The sequence below is a fragment of the Salmo trutta genome, unplaced genomic scaffold (genome assembly GCF_901001165.1).
Source record: "Salmo trutta unplaced genomic scaffold, fSalTru1.1, whole genome shotgun sequence".
Taxonomy (NCBI): domain Eukaryota; kingdom Metazoa; phylum Chordata; class Actinopteri; order Salmoniformes; family Salmonidae; genus Salmo; species Salmo trutta.
In genome coordinates, this window is record NW_021823043.1 from 614579 (window position 1) to 638235 (window position 23657).

Here is a 23657-nt window from a genome sequence, read left to right on the forward strand (position 1 = left end):
GTTGCGTAATTCCACCACTCCATACCAGCAGCAAAGTCAACCATTTAAAGAGAGAGTAGGAAGGCAGAGTTCTGACTGAGCTGCAGTCAGCCTATTTCCCTGAACAGACAAGTGAGTCAGTACAAAGGAATTAAGATACTCTCCTGTAGGTTTTCCCCATCTTGTTGTTTTGCTGTTTTGTGTTCTTGGATATTTAGCCTGAACTAGGACACTAAGCCCTTTATGAAGTGGTAGAAGTGGTCGGTTTGAGGGCCTTAGAGGGATGATACTGTCACGCCCTGACCATAGAGAGCCGTCAGGGTTCTCTATGGTGTTTTAGGTCAGGGCGTGACAAGGGGGTTATCTAGTATTTTGTATTTCTATGTTTGTTGGTGAGTATGGTTCCCAATTAAAGGCAGCTGTTTATCGTTGTCCCTAATTGGGGATCATACTTAAGTTGTCATTTGTTCCCACCTACTTTGTGGGATATTGTTTTGTGCATGTGCATGTTGCACCATTGATGTCACGTTTCCTTGTTGGTTTATTGTTTTTTTGGACGTTTCACTGCAAATAAAGATGTGGAACTCTCATCACGCTGCGCCTTGGTCCGTCCATTATCACGACCGTGACAGAATATCCCACCATTCAAGGACCAAGCAGCGTGCTCGGGAGGATAAAGTGAGTTGGACCTGGGAGGAAATCCGGGGAGGATGCGAGTCCCTTCCTTGGAGAGAATCACAGAAAGATCAGGAAGGACAGCGACGACTCCGGGGACCGGTCGCTCAGTTGGGGACCACGGTCCCGTGGTGGCTCAGTTGGTAGAGCATGGTGTTTGCAACGCCAGGGTTGTGGGTTCGATTCCCACGGGGGACCGTTACGGATAAAAAAAAATTATGAAATGTATGCACTCACTACTGTAAGTCGCTCTGGATAAGAGCATCTGCCAAATGACTAAAATGTAAAATGTAAATGTACATTTCTTTGGGGGGGGCACATGGGGTGGTCGACTGAGCAGCAGGGAGTGCCAGAGCCCGTTTGGGAGTCGGAGGAGGAATTCAAGGAAAGATAAAGAGGAAAGAGGCGGTAGCGCGGAGTATGCTGCAGCGCAGGCGTGCTGAAGAGCGTGACACCAGTCCGGTGCCATCTGCGCCGGCTCCACGCACCAGGCCTCCAGTGAGCCTTCTCAGCCCAGTACGTCCTGTGCCGGTTCCTCGCACTCGCCCTGAAGAGCGGGTCATCAGTCCGGTGCCGTCTTTGCCAGCTCCCCGCACTCGTCCTGAAGAGCCAGAGACAGCCAGGGAGGCGATGGAAAAGTTGGGAGAGAGGTGTTGTCCAGGTGTGTTCTGCACAACTTTCGACCTGAAGAGCCTGTCAGCAGTCTGGCGAGTCCTGTGCCAGCTCCCCGCACTCGCCCTGAAATGCGTGTCATCAGTCCGGTGCCACCTGTGCCGGCTCCATGCATCAGGCCTCCAGTACGCCTCCCCAGTCCGGTGCGTCCTGTGCCGGCTCCCCACACTCGCCCTGAAGAGCGTGTCATCAGTCCGGTGCCACCTGTGCCGCCTCCAGTGACGGTTCACAGTCCGGAGCTTCCAGCGACGGTTCACAGTCCGGAGCTTCCAGCGACGGTTCACAGTCCGGAGCTTCCAGCGACGGTTCACAGTCCGGAGCCTCCAGTGACGGTCATCGGCCCGGAGCTTCCAGTGACGGTCAACGGCCCGGAGCTTCCAGTGACGGTCCACGGCCCGGAGCTTCCTGCGCCAGTGCCATGGCAGGAGCCTTCCTCTGCCCAGTCCAGGCCCAGCGTCCAGTCTCGCTCCATGGCAGGAGCCTTTCTCTGCGCCGGTGCCCAGTCCCGCTCCAAGGCCGGAGCCTTCCTCCGGTGCCCAGTCCAGGCACGGCGTCCAACCCAGCTCCATGGCCGGAGCCCTCCTCTGCGCTGGTGCCCAGTCCAGGCACGGCATCCAGTACCGCTCCAAGGCCGGAGCCTTCCTCTGTGCCGATGCCCAGTCCAGGCACGGCATTCAGCCCAGCGCCATGGCCGGATCCGGGGTCTGGGCGGGGGCCAAGATCCGCACCGGAGCCGCCACCGACACTAGTCACCCCCCCTACCCTCCCCATTTGGTTTCAGGTTTTGCGTCCGGAGTCCACACCTTGGGGGGGGGGGGGGTACTGTCACACCCTGACCGTAGAGAGCCCTTGGTTCTCTATGGTGTTGTAGGTCAGGGCGTGACTAAGGGGTGTTCTAGTCGATTTATTTCTATGTTTGGGATTGAGTATGGTTCCCAATTAGAGGCAGCTGATGATCGTTGTCTCTAATTGGGGATCATACTTAAGGTGTCCTTGTTCCACCTGCTTTCGTGGGATATTGTTTTGTGTGAGTGCATTCAGCACCACGTAGTTCACGTTCGTTGTATGTTTATTGTTTTTTGTTTAAGTTTTCACTGCTAATAAAGATGTGGAACTCAACACACGCTGCGCCTTGGTCCGTCCGTTATCACGACCGTGACAGATACTAGATCACCTGAACAGAGAGAAAGGCTATGGTCCTGCAGTGCACTTGTTTTATCTCCAAGCTCCAATCTCAGTGTTACTGTGGATCAACGCCAATGTTTCTCTTTCCTTCTTAACTCTGGTCTCGTTGCCATGCCAGTTTTAGATTTAATGTATGAATATGACATCACCACAACTCTAATGTCTGAGAAAAGATCATTTGTATACAGAGCATCTTCTCTCTGCCACGACGAGTTGTTCGCTTTTCCTACTGACAGATTCAGTTTGTGGTGGGTTGTGGGATACCTGTAAAATGGGCTATAGCTTTTCACAAGCCGGAAGTCATTCACGCTATATTATTCCACAGTATGATGTTTCATTCAGGATTAGTCATATTGAAAGTGATGCAATATTTGCAATTCAAACCCTCTATTGAAACTCACGTTATACACCTTAGTTTTGGGTCAAAGGTGAGATGACATTAGAGCCGTGAAAGATAAACATAACAGCTCAAATCCTGTAGCAGGCTGAAACTGGCAGTGTCACAGGGCTCTGTGTGGTGGCGGTCATGGGTCAACGTCAGCCATCTTGTGATCAGGAAGTATTGTCCCTCTGAGCCAGACGGGCTACACATTAACAAGTCCTCCTCACCTGCAGGAAAAGCACTTGACTTTACGAATAAAGTGACTGTTATTGTTATTTCTAGGATATCTATGGAATAGTCTACTGTTCATGACTCATCCTTATGAATATTGTAACTGTCTGGAACTCTATATAACTGATAGGGTAACTGTTTTTGTTGTTGTTGAGAATTGAAACTTTTCAACTATCCATTCCTTTAAGTGGCTCCCAGCCACTGAACAAGAAACTGTCTTTAATTTTTACAGAGGAATTGAAAACCATAGACCTTATAATTTACCTATTCCATGTTGGTTGAGCAGAACTGTCAGGGTTACAGTACCAACCTGGTTCTCATCTCTAACAGACAGAACTGTCAGGGTTACAGTACCAACCAGGCCTGGTTCTCATCTCTAACAGACAGAACTGTCAGGGTTACAGTACCAACCAGGCCTGGTTCTCATCTCTAACAGACAGAACTGTCAGGGTTACAGTACCAACCAGGCCTGGATCTCATCTCTAACAGACAGAACTGTCAGGGTTACAGTACCAACCAGGCCTGGTTCTCATCTCTAACAGACAGAACTGTCAGGGTTACAGTACCAACCAGGCCTGGTTCTCATCTCTAACAGACAGAACTGTCAGGGTTACAGTACCAACCAGGCCTGGATCTCATCTCTAACAGACAGAACTGTCAGGGTTACAGTACCAACCAGGCCTGGATCTCATCTCTAACAGACAGAACTGTCAGGGTTACAGTACCAACCAGGCCTGGTTCTCATCTCCAACAGACAGAACTGTCAGGGTTACAGTACCAACCAGGCCTGGATCTCATCTCTAACAGACAGAACTGTCAGGGTTACAGTACCAACCAGGCCTGGATCTCATCTCTAACAGACAGAACTGTCAGGGTTACAGTACCAACCAGGCCTGGTTCTCATCTCTAACAGACAGAACTGTCAGGGTTACAGTACCAACCAGGCCTGGATCTCATCTTTAACAGACAGAACTGTCAGGGTTACAGTACCAACCAGGCCTGGTTCTCATCTCCAACAGACAGAACTGTCAGGGTTACAGTACCAATCTATTCCTGTAGTCCTATGTGTGTCTCTATACCTGTAGTCCTATGTGTGTCTCTATACCTGTAGTCCTATGTGTCTCTATACCTGTAGTCCTATGTGTGTCTCTATACCTGTAGTCCTATGTGTGTCTCTATACCTGTAGTCCTATGTGTCTCTATACCTGTAGTCCTATGTGTGTCTCTATACCTGTAGTCCTATGTGTGTCTCTATACCTGTAGTCCTATGTGTGTCTCTATACCTGTAGTCCTATGTGTCTCTATACCTGTAGTCCTATGTGTGTCTCTATACCTGTAGTCCTATGTGTCTCTATACCTGTAGTCCTATGTGTGTCTCTATACCTGTAGTCCTGTGTGTGTTTCTATACCTGTAGTCCTATGTGTGTCTCTATATCTGTAGTCCTATGTGTGTCTCTATACCTGTAGTCCTATGTGTGTCTCTATACCTGTAGTCCTATGTGTGTCTCTATGCCTGTAGTCCTATGTGTCTCTATACCTGTAGTCCTATGTGTCTCTCTATACCTGTAGTCCTATGTGTCTCTATACCTGTAGTCCTATGTGTTTCTATACCTGTAGTCCTATGTGTGTCTCTATACCTGTAGTCCTATGTGTCTCTATACCTGTAGTCCTATGTGTCTCTATACCTGTAGTCCTATGTGTGTCTCTATACCTGTAGTCCTGTGTGTGTCTCTATACCTGTAGTCCTGTGTGTGTCTCTATACCTGTAGTCCTATGTGTCTCTATACCTGTAGTCCTGTGTGTGTCTCTATACCTGTAGTCCTATGTGTGTCTCTATACCTGTAGTCCTATGTGTGTCTATACCTGTAGTCCTATGTGTCTCTATACCTGTAGTCTTATGTGTGTCTCTATACCTGTAGTCCTGTGTGTGTCTCTATACCTGTAGTCCTGTGTGTGTCTCTATACCTGTAGTCCTATGTGTGTCTATACCTGTAGTCCTATGTGTCTCTATACCTGTAGTCTTATGTGTGTCTCTATACCTGTAGTCCTATGTGTCTCTATACCTGTAGTCCTATGTGTGTCTCTATACCTGTAGTCCTATGTGTCTCTATACCTGTAGTCCTGTGTGTCTCTATACCTGTAGTCCTATGTGTCTCTATACCTGTAGTCCTATGTGTGTCTCTATACCTGTAGTCCTATGTGTCTCTATACCTGTAGTCCTATGTGTGTCTCTATACCTGTAGTCCTATGTGTGTCTCTATACCTGTAGTCCTATGTGTCTCTATACCTGTAGTCCTATGTGTGTCTCTATTCCTGTAGTCCTATGTGTCTCTATACCTGTAGTCCTATGTGTGTCTCTATTCCTGTAGTCCTATGTGTGTCTCTATTCCTGTAGTCCTATGTATCTCTATACCTGTAGTCCTATGTGTGTCTCTATACCTGTAATCCTATGTATCTCTATACCTGTAGTCCTATGTGTGTCTCTATTCCTGTAGTCCTATGTATCTCTATACCTGTAGTCCTATGTGTGTCTTTATACCTGTAGTCCTATGTGTCTCTATACCTGTAGTCCTATGTGTGTCTCTATACCTGTAGTCCTATGTGTGTCTCTATACCTGTAGTCCTATGTGTCTCTATACCTGTAGTCCTATGTGTGTCTCTATTCCTGTAGTCCTATGTGTCTCTATACCTGTAGTCCTATGTGTGTCTCTATTCCTGTAGTCCTATGTGTGTCTCTATTCCTGTAGTCCTATGTATCTCTATACCTGTAGTCCTATGTGTGTCTCTATACCTGTAATCCTATGTATCTCTATACCTGTAGTCCTATGTGTGTCTCTATTCCTGTAGTCCTATGTGTGTCTCTATACCTGTAGTCCTATGTGTGTCTCTATACCTGTAATCCTATGTATCTCTATACCTGTAGTCCTATGTGTGTCTCTATACCTGTAGTCCTATGTGTGTCTCAATACCTGTAGTCCTATGTGTCTCTATACCTGTAGTCCTATGTGTCTCTATACCTGTAGTCCTATGTGTCTCTATACCTGTAGTCCTATGTGTGTCTCTATACCTGTAGTCCTATGTGTCTCTATACCTGTAGTCCTATGTGTCTCTCTATACCTGTAGTCCTATGTGTCTCTATACCTGTAGTCCTATGTGTCTCTATACCTGTAGTCCTATGTGTGTCTCTATACCTGTAGTCCTATGTGTGTCTCTATACCTGTAGTCCTATGTGTCTCTATACCTGTAGTCCTATGTGTCTCTCTATTCCTGTAGTCCTATGTGTGTCTCTATACCTGTAGTCCTATGTGTCTCTATACCTGTAGTCCTATGTGTCTCTATACCTGTAGTCCTATGTGTCTCTATACCTGTAGTCCTATGTGTGTCTCTATACCTGTAGTCCTGTGTGTGTCTCTATACCTGTAGTCCTATGTGTCTCTATACCTGTAGTCCTGTGTGTGTCTCTATACCTGTAGTCCTGTGTGTCTCTATACCTGTAGTCCTATGTGTGTCTATACCTGTAGTCCTATGTGTCTCTATACCTGTAGTCTTATGTGTGTCTCTATACCTGTAGTCCTGTGTGTGTCTCTATACCTGTAGTCCTGTGTGTGTCTCTATACCTGTAGTCCTATGTGTCTCTATACCTGTAGTCCTATGTGTCTCTATACCTGTAGTCTTATGTGTGTCTCTATACCTGTAGTCCTATGTGTCTCTATACCTGTAGTCCTATGTGTGTCTCTATACCTGTAGTCCTATGTGTCTCTATACCTGTAGTCCTGTGTGTCTCTATACCTGTAGTCCTATGTGTCTCTATACCTGTAGTCCTATGTGTGTCTCTATACCTGTAGTCCTATGTGTCTCTATACCTGTAGTCCTATGTGTGTCTCTATACCTGTAGTCCTATGTGTGTCTCTATACCTGTAGTCCTATGTGTCTCTATACCTGTAGTCCTATGTGTCTCTATACCTGTAGTCCTATGTGTGTCTCTATTCCTGTAGTCCTATGTGTCTCTATACCTGTAGTCCTATGTGTGTCTCTATTCCTGTAGTCCTATGTATCTCTATACCTGTAGTCCTATGTGTGTCTCTATACCTGTAATCCTATGTGTCTCTATACCTGTATGACTCATTAACCTCTTGATGCAGGGTGTGCAACCATTCCCAGGTAAATAATACATTATTCTATACCTTCGTTATTCTCCATTTTCCTTTTAAGACATGGGGTTTCCAGTAAACTTGCAGCGCTCTGATAAACTGTAATGAGATGAATCCAAAGTATCAGTTATTTTATGGCAGCTGTAGCTCCCCGGTGAGATGAAGTCATTATAACAGATCACAGTGTGGTAGTGCACTCTGATCTGAGACAATCACCTAAAACATCAGTGATGCACAAACGTGTTGGCAGCTTGATGTGTCTTTCATCATTCCAACCATCACAGCCTGGCTCTGTGAAGATCAGCTGGATAAAGATACTTCAAGACTGGAAGAGTTTTCTCGCTGAATAGCAACTGAATTGCGTTTACGGATATGGATTTCTGTTTTTGTTCCTTTGTAGTTGAAGCAAACCCAGATGTTCTGTAGCATTGGCACGGTGATAAACACTATAGAGAGGTGGGGGGAGGTGGGGTGGGGGGGGGGGGTGTAAACAACAGACTGGTTTACAGCCACTGGAACCATCTAATCTCTGTGGTTGAGCTTTTATTTGACATGTGCAAGGAGAGCTAATCGCTCTGTGGTCAGATGGAGAGACATGGATGGCTTCCCAGATGCTGATTCGGGTCCAAGGCTTTAGGCAGATGATTATTGAAAGAAGGATTTTGTTCTCTTGTAGCTGTTCTCTACTGGGAAGATCAGCGGGACCAAAGCAGCGAAGCTCAAAGCCAGTTTCAGCCTGCTCCATGACACCTTGAAAAGGTAACTGATCTCATCTCTCCCTGTCCATAGACACTCCTTACATGTTTACATGGATAACACAAGCCACTCTGTATGAGGACTGGACTGCACCTGTGCCATATTATTGACCCATCAGTACCTGTTTAAAATGACCCATCAGTACCTGTTTAAAATGACCCATCAGTACCTGTTTAAAATGACCCATTAGTACCTGTTTAAAATGACCCATCAGTACGTGTTTAAAATGACCCATCACTACCTGTTTAAAATGACCCATCAGTACCTGTATACACTGAGTATACAAAACATTATGAACATTATATTGTTTCCATGACAGACTGACCATGTGAATCCAGGTGAAAGATATGATCCCTTATTGACCTCACCTGTTAAATCCACTTCATTCAGTGTAGATGAAGGGGAGGAGACAGGTTAAAGAAGGATTTCTAAACCTTGAGACAACTGAGACATGGATTGTGTGTGTGCCATTCAGAGGGTGAATGGGCAAGACAAAATATTGAAGTGCCTTTGAACAGGGTCTGGTAGTAGGTACCAGGCACACCGGTTGTGTCAAGAACTGCAAGGCTGCTGGGTTTTTCACTCCTCAACAGTTTCCTGTGTGTATCAAGAATGGTCCACCACCCAAAGGACATCCAGCCAACTTGACAGAACTGTAGGAAGCATTGGAGTCAACATGGGCCAGCATCCCTGTGGAACACTTGACACCATGTACAGTCCATGCCCCGACACATTGAGGCTGTTCTGAGGGCAAAAGGGGGTGTAACTCAATATTGGGAAGGTGATCTTATTGTTTTGTAGACTCAGTGTATAACTACCCTCGGACACCCAGTTGAGGTGAAAGTCTGTGACAGAGGCTAGTCCCTACCAGCATCTGTGTCTGTGTACCACTAGGACCTGTGTGATTCCCCTCCTACCTGAGGGTGATGAGCTGAGTCAGCTGACCACATCTCTGCCCTGTCATATGACCCATCAGTACCTGTGTCTGTCTGTGACTCCCATCTCCCCACCCCAACTCTCAGCAGTCAGAGATCTGGCTGTGTCCTGTGTCTGTCTGTGACTCCCATCTCCCCACCCCAACTCTCAGCAGTCAGAGATCTGGCTGTGTCCTGTGTCTGTCTGTGACTATCATCTCCCCACCCCAACTCTCAGCAGTCAGAGATCTGGCTGTGTCCTGTGTCTGTTTGTGACTCCCATCTCCCCACCCCAGCTCTCAGCAGTCAGAGATCTGTCTGTGTCTGTCTGTGACTCCCATCTCCCCACCCCAGCTCTCAGCAGTCAGAGATCTGGCTGTGTCCTGTGTCTGTCTGTGACTCTCATCTCCCCACCCCAGCTCTCAGCAGTCAGAGATCTGGCTGTGTCTGTCTGTGACTCCCATCTCCCCACCCCAGCTCTCAGCAGTCAGAGATCTGTCTGTGTCCGTCTGTGACTCCCATCTCCCCACCCCAGCTCTCAGCAGTCAGAGATCTGTCTGTGTCTGTCTGTGACTCCCATCTCCCCACCCCAGCTCTCAGCAGTCAGATATCTGGCTGTGTCCTGTGTCTGTCTGTGACTCCCATCTCCCCACCCCAGCTCTCAGCAGTCAGAGATCTGTCTGTGTCTGTCTGTGACTCCCATCTCCCCACCCCAGCTCTCAGCAGTCAGAGATCTGTCTGTGTCTGTCTGTGACTCCCATCTCCCCACCCCAGCTCTCAGCAGTCAGATCTGTCTGTGTCTGTCTGTGACTCCCATCTCCCCACCCCAGCTCTCAGCAGTCAGAGATCTGTCTGTGTCTGTCTGTGACTCCCATCTCCCCACCCCAGCTCTCAGCAGTCAGAGATCTGGCTGTGTCCTGTGTCTGTCTGTGACTCCCATCTCCCCACCCCAGCTCTCAGCAGTCAGAGATCTGGCTGTGTCCTGTGTCTGTCTGTGACTCCCATCTCCCCACCCCAGCTCTCAGCAGTCAGAGATCTGGCTGTGTCCTGTGTCTGTCTGTGACTCCCATCTCCCCACCCCAGCTCTCAGCAGTCAGAGATCTGGCTGTGTCTGTCTGTGACTCCCATCTCCCCACCCCAGCTCTCAGCAGTCAGAGATCTGGCTGTGTCCTGTGTCTGTCTGTGACTCCCATCTCCCCACCCCAGCTCTCAGCAGTCAGAGATCTGTCTGTGTCTGTCTGTGACTATCATCTCCCCACCCCAGCTCTCAGCAGTCAGAGATCTGGCTGTGTCTGTCTGTGACTCCCATCTCCCCACCCCAGCTCTCAGCAGTCATTGATCTGGCTGTGTCCTGTGTCTGTCTGTGACTCCCATCTCCCCACCCCAGCTCTCAGCAGTCAGAGATCTGGCTGTGTCCTGCGTCTGTCTGTGACTCCCATCTCCCCACCCCAGCTCTCAGCAGTCAGAGATCTGGCTGTGTCTGTCTGTGACTCCCATCTCCCCACCCCAGCTCTCAGCAGTCAGAGATCTGTCTGTGTCTGTCTGTGACTCCCATCTCCCCACCCCAGCTCTCAGCAGTCAGAGATCCGGCTGTGTCTGTCTGTGACTCCCATCTCCCCACCCCAGCTCTCAGCAGTCAGAGATCTGTCTGTGTCTGTCTGTGACTCCCATCTCCCCACCCCAGCTCTCAGCAGTCAGAGATCTGGCTGTGTCTGTGACTCCCATCTCCCCACCCCAGCTCTCAGCAGTCATTGATCTGGCTGTGTCCTGTGTCTGTCTGTGACTCCCATCTCCCCACCCCAGCTCTCAGCAGTCAGAGATCTGGCTGTGTCCTGCGTCTGTCTGTGACTCCCATCTCCCCACCCCAGCTCTCAGCAGTCAGAGATCTGGCTGTGTCTGTCTGTGACTCCCATCTCCCCACCCCAGCTCTCAGCAGTCAGAGATCTGTCTGTGTCTGTCTGTGACTCCCATCTCCCCACCCCAGCTCTCAGCAGTCAGAGATCTGGCTGTGTCCTGTGTCTGTCTGTGACTCCCATCTCCCCACCCCAGCTCTCAGCAGTCAGAGATCTGGCTGTGTCCTGTGTCTGTCTGTGACTCCCATCTCCCCACCCCAGCTCTCAGCAGTCAGAGATCTGGCTGTGTCCTGTGTCTGTCTGTGACTCCCATCTCCCCACCCCAGCTCTCAGCAGTCAGAGATCTGGCTGTGTCTGTCTGTGACTCCCATCTCCCCACCCCAGCTCTCAGCAGTCAGAGATCTGGCTGTGTCCTGTGTCTGTCTGTGACTCCCATCTCCCCACCCCAGCTCTCAGCAGTCAGAGATCTGTCTGTGTCTGTCTGTGACTATCATCTCCCCACCCCAGCTCTCAGCAGTCAGAGATCTGGCTGTGTCTGTCTGTGACTCCCATCTCCCCACCCCAGCTCTCAGCAGTCAGAGATCTGTCTGTGTCCTGTGTCTGTCTGTGACTCCCATCTCCCCACCCCAGCTCTCAGCAGTCAGAGATCTGTCTGTGTCCTGTGTCTGTCTGTGACTCCCATCTCCCCACCCCAGCTCTCAGTAGTCAGAGATCTGTCTGTGTCTGTCTGTGACTCCCATCTCCCCACCCCAGCTCTCAGCAGTCAGAGATCTGGCTGTGTCTGTCTGTGACTCCCATCTCCCCACCCCAGCTCTCAGCAGTCAGAGATCTGGCTGTGTCTGTCTGTGACTCCCATCTCCCCACCCCAGCTCTCAGCAGTCAGAGATCTGTCTGTGTCTGTCTGTGACTCCCATCTCCCCACCCCAGCTCTCAGCAGTCAGAGATCCGGCTGCTGCAGGAGGCCAAGCGGTTCAGAGCAGAGCTGGAGCGCCAGCAGAAAGAGCTGGAGAAGGCTGAGCAGTTCCCTGAGGGGCCAGACACAGAGGTCAGCCGCATGAGACAGCAGCTCCTCAAGTTCCACAACGACCTGCGACAGGCAGAGGAGAGGGACTACCAGATGAACTACCAGCTAGAGTGGTGAGGACACACACACTGACTAGAGCCTAGCGTAGAGAGAGAGAGATATAGTCTGTCTGTCTGTCTGTCTGTCTGTCTGTGCATGTGTGTGTCTGTCTATGTGTGTCTGTCTGTCTGTCTATGTGTGTCTGTCTGTCTGTCTGTCTGTCTGTCTGTCTGTCTGTCTGTCTGTCTGTCTGTCTGTCTGTCTGTCTGTCTGTCTGTCTGTCTGTCTGTCTGTCTGTCTGTCTGTCTGTCTGTCTGTCTGTGTGTGTGTGTGTGTGTGTGTGTGTGTGTGTGTGTGTGTCTATCTGTGTGTGTGTGTCTGTCTGTCTATGTGTGCCTGTCTGTCGGTCTGTCTGTGTGTCTGTCTGTGTCTGTCTCTGTCTGAGGTTAAGGGTAGGCCCAGCTCTTGAGCCATTTGTTTAGTCCTGTCAGTCCTGGAAGTGGTACGTGCGGCATGTAGCCTAGGGGTAAGAGCGTTGGGCCAGTAACTGAAAGGTTGCTAGTTCGAATCCCTTAGCGACAAGGTGAAACATCTGCCATTGTGCCCTTGACAAGGCACTTAACCCTAATTGCTCCAGGGTTGCTGTTGATAATGGCTGACCCTGCATGTGACCCCACTCTCTGAGGGTGTCTGAGGGGGATATGCAATAAACACATTTCCATTTCACACACGTGTATAATGAAACAGGACAAATATAACCCACCAAATGATTCATTATTATTAGGTGTGCCTCTGGCTCTAGCCAGCTTCACTAGTCTCCTCCACTTGTTCTCAACAACACTCCTGTCCTTGTGTCTGAAAGGTCAAGCACGCCTCCGAAACACAGCACGGAAAAGAACGCTGCTGTCCTCTCTCTGCACAACACACACACACACACACAGTTAAACTGAAAGGCCACAGAAAGGCCATTGGAACATTGCTTAGCAACTGATGAAACAAGCTTGTGTAAAAAACATAGAAAGAGGACATGAAAGGAAAGATCTCTTCATCAGTCATTTAATCAGCAGGGACTAGAATACGGCTATGGCTGTCCCAAATGGCAGCCTATTCCCTATATAATGCACTACATTAGACCAGGGACCATAGGGCTCTGGTCAAAAGTAGGGCACTACATAGGGATTAGGGTACCATTTGAGACGCACACTATGATTCACCAGGGATGGGGCCTAGAACAGATTGTTCCTGAAGATATGACCTTCATATCAGTGGGTAAATGATATTCACATTGTTCCTGAAGATATGACCTTCATATCAGTGGGTAAATGATATTCACATTGTTCCTGAAGATATGACATTTGTATCTGTGGCTAGATGTTGTTCCTATTGTTAAGATGAGAAGGCCTACAGCAGTAATTGAAATATGAGGCTAAATGAAAACCATTGCTTACATTGCATTCTGACTAGATGTTGTAATGAACTCTGCTGTCTCTTGTTGTATATTATCTTGTGGATGTGTATAGCTCTGACAGTCCGTTTGGCAGCCTCCTCTCTTCCTCTGGAGAACTACCCTCCATACGACAGACAGATGCTCACTGGGAAGACATGTCTTTAGATGTGCAATGTTAAGCCCTTGATCACAAGCCAGACAGATAGACAGGAATTCAACTGTCAGTCATTTTAGCTTCAAATGCAGTATTTACAGATTACCAGGAAGCAACACAAGTGCTGTGAAAGTAGTGAAAGTAGCCTGGAGGGATGTCTATTCACACAGCAATTTCTCACTGAGGATATTTTATAAGTGTCAGGAATGTAATATCTACCCCTGGACTTAAATATCTGAACCCTGTCAACAGTTGAACTCAGTTGAACATTTCACATAGTTGCAACCACTGACAAACCAGTGTTTTACTCAGATGTTGCCAAGAAACTCAGAATTTGACCAACACTTTTCTAAAAGCAGTACATATTTTCAGTATGGCTACAGGGCTATATTTCCCTGCCTCTTTATCAACTGTGTTACAGTAGAACCCTGGTCATCTGTCCTCCTCCACTGTGTTAGGGGTTTGAGCTAAGGTCTAGGCAAGGTTACTTGAGGATATTGCACAGCCACTTGTTTCCTAAGCTTGTCGTGAACGTTGGTCACTTTTGCATCTCTGTGTTTCTGAGAATTTGTGTTCAAGTTCCTTCCTCTTGTTCCTTCCTCTAAATCAGGGGTGTCAACATCATTCCATGGAGTTCCTAGTGTCTGTGGGTTTTAGGTTTTTCTTTTCAGTTAAGCCCTAGACAACCAGGTGAGGGGAGTTCCTTACTAATGACCTTAATTCTTACTAGTGACCTTAATTCATCAGTCAAGTACAAGTGAAAACCTGCAGACACTCGGCCCTACGTGGAAGGAGACGTGCTGGAAGTGATGCCGTGTCTGTTTACAGTCTCACAGAAGAGAAGCTTTGCCTGGAGAAAGATTATGAGACTCAACCCAAACCAGTTGTAAGTATCTCAGTGCAACAGTCACAGATTTATCTCCCGTTGATAGTCATTCACATGTCCCATCATACACCTGGCACCACAGCATGACATTCCTTCATGTCACCTGCAGTAGTAAATCACTCATTTAGAAGCAGAGAGATGACACACACACAGTGAGAGCACAGAGAAACAGACGGTGTCTTTGCTGCGAGGCATCCTTGTCAAAATGCTTGATTGATGAGGCTGGCTTCTTGACGGTTCAGTCTCCTCATTGTCATTGGGTTGTGGTACCATACATGCCTCTGTGTCTACCACTAAGAGAGGCCCGATCATTGATCTAATGATATTTTACATTACTCCTTTAATGAACTTTTTACTACAGTTGCTTTGGTTACAGTTATACAGTAATTACTTTTTAACACCCAGTAAAGCAACACTATAATCACATGGATGTATATGATCAGATTCCCAGAATCTGTCACAACCCAGCTATTAGCTTTGATATTCCCTTCAAATAGCTGGCACAGTACTGTGTGTGTGTGTGTGTGTGTGTGTGTGTGTGTGTGTGTGTGTGTGTGTGTGTGTGTGTGTGTGTGTGTGTGTGTGTGTGTGCGTGTGCGTGCCCATGGTTTGCACTTGCATGAATGTGTATTTGTGTCAATGTTGATGTATTTTGTATGTCCCATAAGCCATTGCTCCTGGTGTGTCCTCAGGAGCTGGAGAAGCGTGCGAAGGCCCTGAAGGACAGCAGTGAGGAGCTGAGGAAGGAGGTGTCTCAGAGGAGACAGGAGATACACAGCCTGCTGGAGGACATGGAGGCCAGACACAAACTGATGACCAGGGAGCAGAGAGAACTGGACCACAAGAAGGACATCATAGTAAACAACCAGGTGACAGGTTGGAGGGGGCACAAGGGGTGGCAGAGGGGGGGCAGAGGGGGGGCAGAGGTGGCGGCAGGGGGTGGCGGCAGAGGGTGGCGGCAGAGGGGGGGCAGAGGGTGGCAGCAGAGGGTGGCAGCAGAGGGGTGGTAGAGGGGTGGTAGAGAGTGGTAGAGAGTTGTAGAGGGGTGGTAGAGGGGTGGTAGAGAGTGGCGGAGGGGTGGTAGAGAGGTGGTAGAGGGGTGGTAGAGAGGTGGTAGAGGGGTGGTAGAGAGTGGTAGAGGGGTGGTAGAGGGGTGGTAGAGGGTGGTAGAGGGTGGTAGCGGGTGGTAGAGAGTGGCGGAGGGGTGGCAGAGGGGTGGTAGAGGGTGGTAGAGAGTGGTAGAGGGTGGTAGAGGGGTGGTAGAGGGGTGGTAGAGAGTGGCGGAGGTGTGGTAGAGAGTGGTAGAGGGGTGGTAGAGGGGTGGTAGAGAGTGGCGGAGGTGTGGTAGAGAGTGGTAGAGGGGTGGTAGAGAGGTGGTAGAGGGTGGTAGAGGGTGGCAGAGGGGTGGTAGAGAGTGGTAGAGGGTGGTAGAGGGGTGGTAGAGGGGTGGTAGAGGGTGGTAGAGGGTCAGTCTTGTGTTTAAAACACCATAGAGAAGGGCATTATATAAAACCATTGAAGTAGAAGAGCTCATTAGTTTTTCTATAATGTCCTTCTCTATGGTGTGTTGTCTTGTGTCACCAGGCTGAGTTGGCCCAGCTTCTGTCTGTACCTGGCCAGCTGGGGAAGGAGATTGAGAGGATCAACAGGAAAAATATGTACGTAAGATGTGGCTGGCTATGAATTCATGTACTGGTGATGTGCTATACATAACCTTCATAACTAACTCTGTAGCTACTAAAGCAGGAAGTAAGGCCATGGTCATGAGTCATGGAAGGGAGACTCCCAACATAAATCTTGATCCAGTCCACAGTTGTTTGGGGCACCTACCAAGAGTAAATGGCTAACCCTACAGACCAATGTCTCTATGTCAAAACTGGCTGGAATGACATCTTTGCAGGCTGTTTTGCTCGCTGGGTTAAGCCTACAGTCTACCAGCCTGGTGTAATGTATGTCTTCCTCTGTGGTGGCCAGGGAGGTTGAGAAAAGTAAGGCGGCCCTGGACGAGCAGCTGTCTGAGGTGACGGCTCTGCAGAAGATGACGGAGGCCCGCTGTCGCTCCCTGGAGGAGGAGAAGAGGGAGGTGAGGAGGCAGGTGGAGGGGTGCAGGGCACACCTGGAGGCTGCCGAGAGGGAACACAGCATGCTGCAGAAAGAGCAGGAGATGACCAAGGAGAAGGAGGTCATTATGATGGGACAGAGGTACAGGACTGGCTGCAGACAATGTCCATGTATCTAGAGCAGCATCTGTATGCAGCGATAGTACATACAGTTGAAGTCGGAAGTTTACATACACCTTAGCCAGATACATTTAAACTCAGTTTTTCACAATTCCTGACATTTAATCCAAATAAAAATTCCCTGTCTTAGGTCAGTTAGGATCACCACTTTATTTTTAGAATGTGAAATATCAGAATAAGAGTAGAGATAATTATTTATTTCAGCGTTCATTTCTTTCATCACATTCCCAGTGGGTCAGACGTTTACATACACTCAATTAGTATTTGCTAGCATTGCTTTTAAATTATTTAACTTGGGTCAAACGTTTTTGGTAGCCCACAATAAGTTGGGGGAATTTTGGCCCATTCCTCCTGACAGAGCTGGTGTAGCTGAATCAGGTTTGTAGGCCTCCTTGCTTGCACACGCTTTTTCAGTTCTGCCCACAAATTTTCTATAGGATTGAGGTCCTATTGAGGTCAGGGCTTTGTGATGGCCACTCCAATACCTTGACTTTGTTGTACTTAAGCCATTTTGCCACAACTTTGGAAGTATGCTTGGGGTTATTGTCCATTTGGAAGACCCATTTGCGACCAAGCTTTAACTTCCTTGCTGATGTCTTGAGATGTTGCTTCAATATATCCACATAATTTTCCATCCTCATGATGCCATCTATTTTGTGAACTGCACCAGTCCCTCCTGCAGCAAAGCACCCCCCCAACATGATGCTGCCACCCCTGTGCTTCACGGTTGGGATGGTGTTCTTCGGCTTGCAAGCCTCCCCCTTTTTCCTCCAAACTTAACCTTTTGAGTACCCCTGGAAAATCAGAGCGCCAAATTCAAAACAGCTAAAATCTCATAATTCCATTTTCTCAAACAATCAACTATTTTACACCATTTTAAAGATAAGACTCTCGTTAATCCAACCACATTGTCCGATTTCAAAAAGGCTTTACGGAGAAAGCATACAATTAGATTATGTTAGGACATAAACTCCACAAGAAAAACCACACAGCCATTTCCAAGCAACTAGATGCATCACAAAAACCAAAAGTACAGCTAAAATATTCACTAACCTTTGATGATCTTCATCAGATGGCACTCATAGGACTTCATGTTACACAATACATGTATGTTTTGCTCGATAAAGTTGATATTTATATCCAAAAACCCCATTTTACATTGGCTCATAATGTTCAGAAATGTTTTCCCTCCAAACCCCCCTTTGAATGAGCCTTGAGCACACATATTACAGAAATACTCATCATAAACTTTGATCAATATACAAGTGTTATGCACAGAATTATAGATAGACTTCTCCTAAATGCTACCGCTTTGTCAGATTTCAAAAAAGGTTCACGGCGAAAGCACAATTTGCAATAATCTGAGTACAGCCCAGAAGACACCAACAACTAGCAAACAAAAACCCACCATCTTGGAATCAATAAAACTAAGAAATTACATTATAAATATTCACTTACCTTTGATTATCTTCATCAGAAGGCACTCCCAGAATCCCCAGCTCCACAATAAATGTTCGATAAAGTTCATATTTATGTCCAAATACATCCATTTTGTTTGCGCGTTAGGTTCACTATCCAAATCCATAACGCGCGTGCTTACTTAGTCCAGACGAAAAGTCAAAAAAGTTATACTACAGTTTGTAGAAACATGTCAAATGATGTATAGAATCAATCTTTAGGTTGTTTTTAACATATATCTTCAATACAATTCCAACCGGACCTATCCGTTCTCTTTGGGAGTGAATATGAACTCAGCTCGCTCCCAAGTCCTTGCGTGTGACTGAGCCCATGCCTTATAATGGGACACCTACTTCCCTGGGCTGTTATTCCCTTCAAATTCACCATAGAATCCTCAAACAAGGTTCTAAAGACTGTTGACAGCAAGTGGAAGCCTTTGGAAGTGCAACATGACCCCGTAAAGACTACAAATTCAATAGACAATGGTTTGAAAAAGTACAATCCTCAGATTTCCCACTTCCCAGTTGGATTGTTCTCAAGTTTTTGCCTGCCATATGAGTTCTGTTATACTCACAGACATCATTCAAACAGTTTTAGAAACTTCAGAGTGTTTTCTATCCAAATCTACTAATAATATGCATATCTTAGTTTCTGGGCCTGAGAAGCAGGCTGTTTAATTTGGGTACGTTTTTCATCCGGCCGTGAAAATACTGCTCCCTGTCCCGAAGAGGATAACGATGGTTATTATAGCCAAACAGTTATATTTTTGTTTCATCAGACCAGAGGACATTTCTCCAAAAAGTATGATCTTTGTCCCATGTGCAGTTGCAAACCGTAGCCTGGCTTTTTTATGGCGGTTTTGGAGCAGTGGCTTCTTCCTTGCTGAGCGGCCTTTCAGGTTATGTCGATATAGGACTTGTTTTACTGTCGATATAGATCATTTTGTACCCTTTTCCTTCAGCATCTTCACAAGGTTCTTTGCTGTTGTTCTGGGATTGATTTGCACTTTTCGCACCAAAGTACGTTCATCTCTAGGAGACAGAACGCGTCTCCTTCCTGAGCGGTATGACAGCTGCGTGGTCCCATGGTGTTTATACTTGCGTACTATTGTTTGTACAGATGAACGTGGTTCCTTCAGGCCAAGGATGAACCAGACTTGTGGTCTCCAATTTTTTTGTCTGAGGTCTTGGCTGATTTCTTTTGATTTTCCCGTGATGTCAAGCAAAGAGGCACTGAGTTTGAAGGTAGGCCTTGAAATACATCCACAGGTACACCTCCAATTGACTCAAATGATGTCAATTAGCCTATCAGAAGCTTCTAAAGCCGTGACATCATTTTCTGGAATTTTCCAAGCTGTTTAAAGGCACGGTCAACTTAGTGTATGTAAACTTCTGACCCACTGGAATTGTGATACAATGAATAATAAGTGAAATAATCTGTCTGTAAACAATTGTTGGAAAAATTACTTGTGTCATGCACAAAGTAGATGTCCTAACCGACTTGCCAAAACTATAGTTTGTTAACAAGAAATTTGTAGATATAAAGGCACAAGGCGAGACCCAAATGCAGACACAGGAGGCAGATGGTTGGAGTCTTACAATGTTTATTAATCCAAAGGAGTAGGCAAGAGAATGGTCGTGGACAGGCAAATAGATCAAAACCAGATCAGAGTTCAGGAGGTACAGAGTGGCAGACAGGCTCGTGGTCAAGGCAGGCAGAATGGTCAGGCAGGCGGGTACAAAGTCCAGAAACAGGCAAGGGTCAAAACCAGGACGACTAGAAAAAGGAGAAATGCAAAAAGCAGGAGAACGGGAAAACAGCTGGTTGACTTGACTAAACATACAAGACGAACTGGCACAGAGAGGCAGGAAACACAGGGATAAATACACTGGGGAAAACCGCTGGTTGACTTGGAAACATACAAGACGAACTGGCACAGAGAGACAGGAAACACAGGGATAAATACACTGGGGAAAATAAGCGACACCTGGAGGGGGTGGAGACAATCACAAGGACAGGTGAAACAGATCAGGGCGTGACAGTGGAGTGGTTGAAAAACTAGTTTTAATGACTCCAACCTAAGTGTATGTAAACTTCCAACTTCAACTGTACATAACACTGTTGATACATTGTTTATTGTATCACTGCCTTCTCCTGAACATGTTTTATTGCGTGAGGTAAATCCCTGGATAGTGATGTTCCTACCATCTTGTTTTCAAGGGTTCCAAACAGAATAAACAACAATGCATAAAAACACAAAATATTGGGGCCACATGCACAGAACAGACAGAGCTTGATGTGTCTATCTCTCTCTGTATCTCTCTGTCTCTCTCTGTATCTCTCTCTCGCTCTCTCTCTCTCTCTCTCTTTCTCTCTCTCTGTCTCTCTCTGTATCTCTCTTTCTCTGTATCTCTCTCTCTGTCTCTCTCTCTGTATCTCTCTGTCTCTCTGTATCTCTCTCTCTCTGTATCTCTCTCTCTCTCTCTGTATCTCTCTGTATCTCTCTCTCTCTGTATCTCTCTCTCTCTCTGTATCTCTCTCTCTCTGTATCTCTCTCTCTCTCTCTGTATCTCTCTCTCTCTCTCTGTATCTCTCTCTCTCTCTCTGTATCTCTATCTCTCTCTCTCTCTCTCTCTCTCTCTCTGTGTCTCTCTCTCTCTCTGTGTCGCTCTCTCTCTGTATGTCTCCCTCTCTCTCGCTCTCTCACTGTATGTCTCTCTCTCTCTCTCTCTCTCTCTCTCTCTCTCTCTCTGTATGTCTCTCTTTCTATCTCTCTATTTGTCAGAGGTATGCTGGACATCAATACAGGCCACTGCATCATGGAAAGGAAGAGCGTGCATGAGAACCTGGCACGGAAGCAGCGTGAGAGGGACCGGCAGCTCAGAGAGCTGAAGAAGGTGGAGCTGCAGCTCAAAATGGCCCAGGACGCGCTGGTCCACACTCAGCTACTGCATGACAAGACCAAGTCTACGGTTAGTTCACAGTTCACACACTAACACCAAACAGGCCCACAATGTTCTGGTCCACACTCAGCTACTGCATGACAAGACCAAGTCTACGGTTAGTTCACAGTTCACACACTAACACCAAACAGGCCCACAATGTTCTGGTCCACACTCAGCTACTGCATGACAAGACCAAGTCTACGGTTAGTTCACAGTTCACACACTAACACCAAACAGACCCACAATGTTCTGGTCCACACTCAGCTACTGCATGACAAGACCAAGCCTACGGTTAGTTCACAGTTCACACACTAACACCAAACAGGCCCACAATGTTCTGGTCCACAGCTCTGCTACATGACAAGTCAATGGAGTTCACAGTTCACACACAACTCCAGCACGACCTCCACTTTCAATATGTATGGACTATGTAATGGTATCTCTCTCTCACTTTAAAATATGTTATTTTATAGATTTTAATTGGTTGATGTTTCATCCCCCCAATAGCCTCTGCTTCCTTGATGATGTGTTCCTAGATCAAAGTGGCAGTGACACACGTCACTCACAGGATTCTAAATGTCCACATGGGACATGAGTGACAGACAGAGAGAGGAACTGGAAAAGCATCAGCAGATTTTACACCATAAAACATGAAAGACATTGGTGTAGTGACGCATGTGGAACTTCCACTATTAATGAAAGAAACCTTACACAATATGATGTTCTCCCGGTTTTATGAACTCAATCCAATTATTTATCTGTCATTATTTATTTCCTTAGTTGAATAATGATCTAATTGAGCTTTGCCGTCTGCCACAGTTGTATAAAACACTATGCAACGGGGAGAAGGGCTGCGTCCCAAATGGAACCCAGTTCCTTACAATAGGGCACTACTGTAAAAGTCGTGCAAACTCTTAGAAAAAAGGTTTCCAAAAGCGTTCTTCGGCTGTCCCCATAGGAGAACCCTTTTATAGTTGTTGTTACAGAGGGATGTCAAACAGAGACAGGTCATATCTGTTTAGAGACATTAATACTAGGAGAGGTTGTTGTTGTTACAGAGGGATGTCAAACAGAGACAGGTCATATCTGTTTAGAGACATTAATACTAGGAGAGGTTGTTGTTGTTACAGAGGGATGTCAAACAGAGACAGGTCATATCTGTTTAGAGACATTAATACTAGGAGAGGTTGTTGTTGTTACAGAGGGATGCCAAACAGAGACAGGTCATATCTGTTTAGAGACATTAATACTAGGAGAGATTGTTGTTACAGAGGGATGTCAAACAGAGACAGGTCATATCTGTTTAGAGACATTAATACTAGGAGAGGTTGTTGTTAGAGAGGGATGTCAAACAGAGACAGGTCATATCTGTTTAGAGACATTAATACTAGGAGAGGTTGTTGTTACAGAGGGATGTCAAACAGAGACAGGTCATATCTGTTTAGAGACATTAATACTAGGAGAGTTTGTTGTTACAGAGGGATGTCAAACAGAGACAGGTCATATCTGTTTAGAGACATTAATACTAGGAGAGGTTGTTGTTGTTACAGAGGGATGTCAAACAGAGACAGGTCATATCTGTTTAGAGACATTAATACTAGGAGAGGTTATTGTTGTTACAGAGGGATGTCAAACAGAGACAGGTCATATCTGTTTAGAGACATTAATACTAGGAGAGGTTGTTGTTGTTACAGAGGGATGTCAAACAGAGACAGGTCATATCTGTTTAGAGACATTAATACTAGGAGAGGTTGTTGTTGTTACAGAGGGATGTCAAACAGAGACAGGTCATATCTGTTTAGAGACATTAATACTAGGAGAGGTTGTTGTTACAGAGGGATGCCAAACAGAGACAGGTCATATCTGTTTAGAGACATTAATACTAGGAGACGTTGTTGTTACAGAGGGATGTCAAACAGAGACAGGTCATATCTGTTTAGAGACATTAATACTAGGAGACGTTGTTGTTACAGAGGGATGTCAAACAGAGACAGGTCATATCTGTTTAGAGACATTAATACTAGGAGAGGTTGTTGTTGTTACAGAGGGATGCCAAACCCAAAAGTGACAGGATTCTAAAGACAAGACAGGAGATACAGTTAGAAGTGGAGAAGCTGAAGAGAAACTTGATTCATCAGGTAAAAAGCATATTTCAATTTGTGTGATTGTGTATGTTTTTGATTTGTGTAAGGCATAAACGTGTGTGTGTGTGTGTGTGTGTGTGTGTGTGTGTGTGTGTGTGTGTGTGTGTGTGTGTGTGTGTGTGTGTGTGTGTGTGTGTGTGTGTGTGTGTGTGTGTGTGTGTGTGTGTGTGTGTGTGTGTGTAGCAACCAGTAGCTGAGGTGGAGACCCAGCTGATAGAACAGTGTGTGGAACAGGAGCAGAAGCTGATGAGACAGTCTCACAGACTCAGAGAGGAGCTCCACACCCTCAGGTGTCTGACTCAGATCAAGGCTGATGAGAGAGAGCAGAAGTCCAGGGACCGCCACAGGGCTGAGGTAAAACACATCATATCACTATACAACATCTCACCATCAATGTTCCCTCCCATTTTTTGGGCAGTGAGCAAATTTCAGGTCTGCTGAGCGTGAACTTGAACGTTGTTTACTGTGAACACTGAGGCTGTACCCGCTTTAAGTTACAGTTTTAACAGTGGTCAAGTAGGC

At 46.8% G+C, this 23657-nt stretch overlaps 2 protein-coding genes across 3 annotated transcripts in view; both read left to right on the forward strand.

The window, feature by feature from the left end:
- Window positions 1-23657, forward strand: part of LOC115188406 (transmembrane protein 60) — a 426277-nt gene that overhangs the window by 208022 nt on the left and 194598 nt on the right. The gene's annotated exons all lie outside the window — the stretch shown is intronic.
- LOC115188399 (coiled-coil domain-containing protein 146) overlaps window positions 1-23657 on the forward strand; it is a 63816-nt gene that overhangs the window by 13700 nt on the left and 26459 nt on the right. The window contains exons 2-10 of one of the 2 annotated variants that reach the window (XM_029747210.1): window positions 7952-8034; window positions 11726-11935; window positions 14210-14348; window positions 15041-15217; window positions 15933-16006; window positions 16323-16550; window positions 20832-21018; window positions 23037-23129; window positions 23319-23489. In XM_029747210.1, coding sequence (XP_029603070.1) covers window positions 7952-8034; window positions 11726-11935; window positions 14210-14348; window positions 15041-15217; window positions 15933-16006; window positions 16323-16550; window positions 20832-21018; window positions 23037-23129; window positions 23319-23489 — 1362 coding nt within the window. The remainder of the gene's footprint in view (window positions 1-7951; window positions 8035-11725; window positions 11936-14209; window positions 14349-15040; window positions 15218-15932; window positions 16007-16322; window positions 16551-20831; window positions 21019-23036; window positions 23130-23318; window positions 23490-23657) is intronic. The other variant, XM_029747211.1, reaches the window with a different exon arrangement.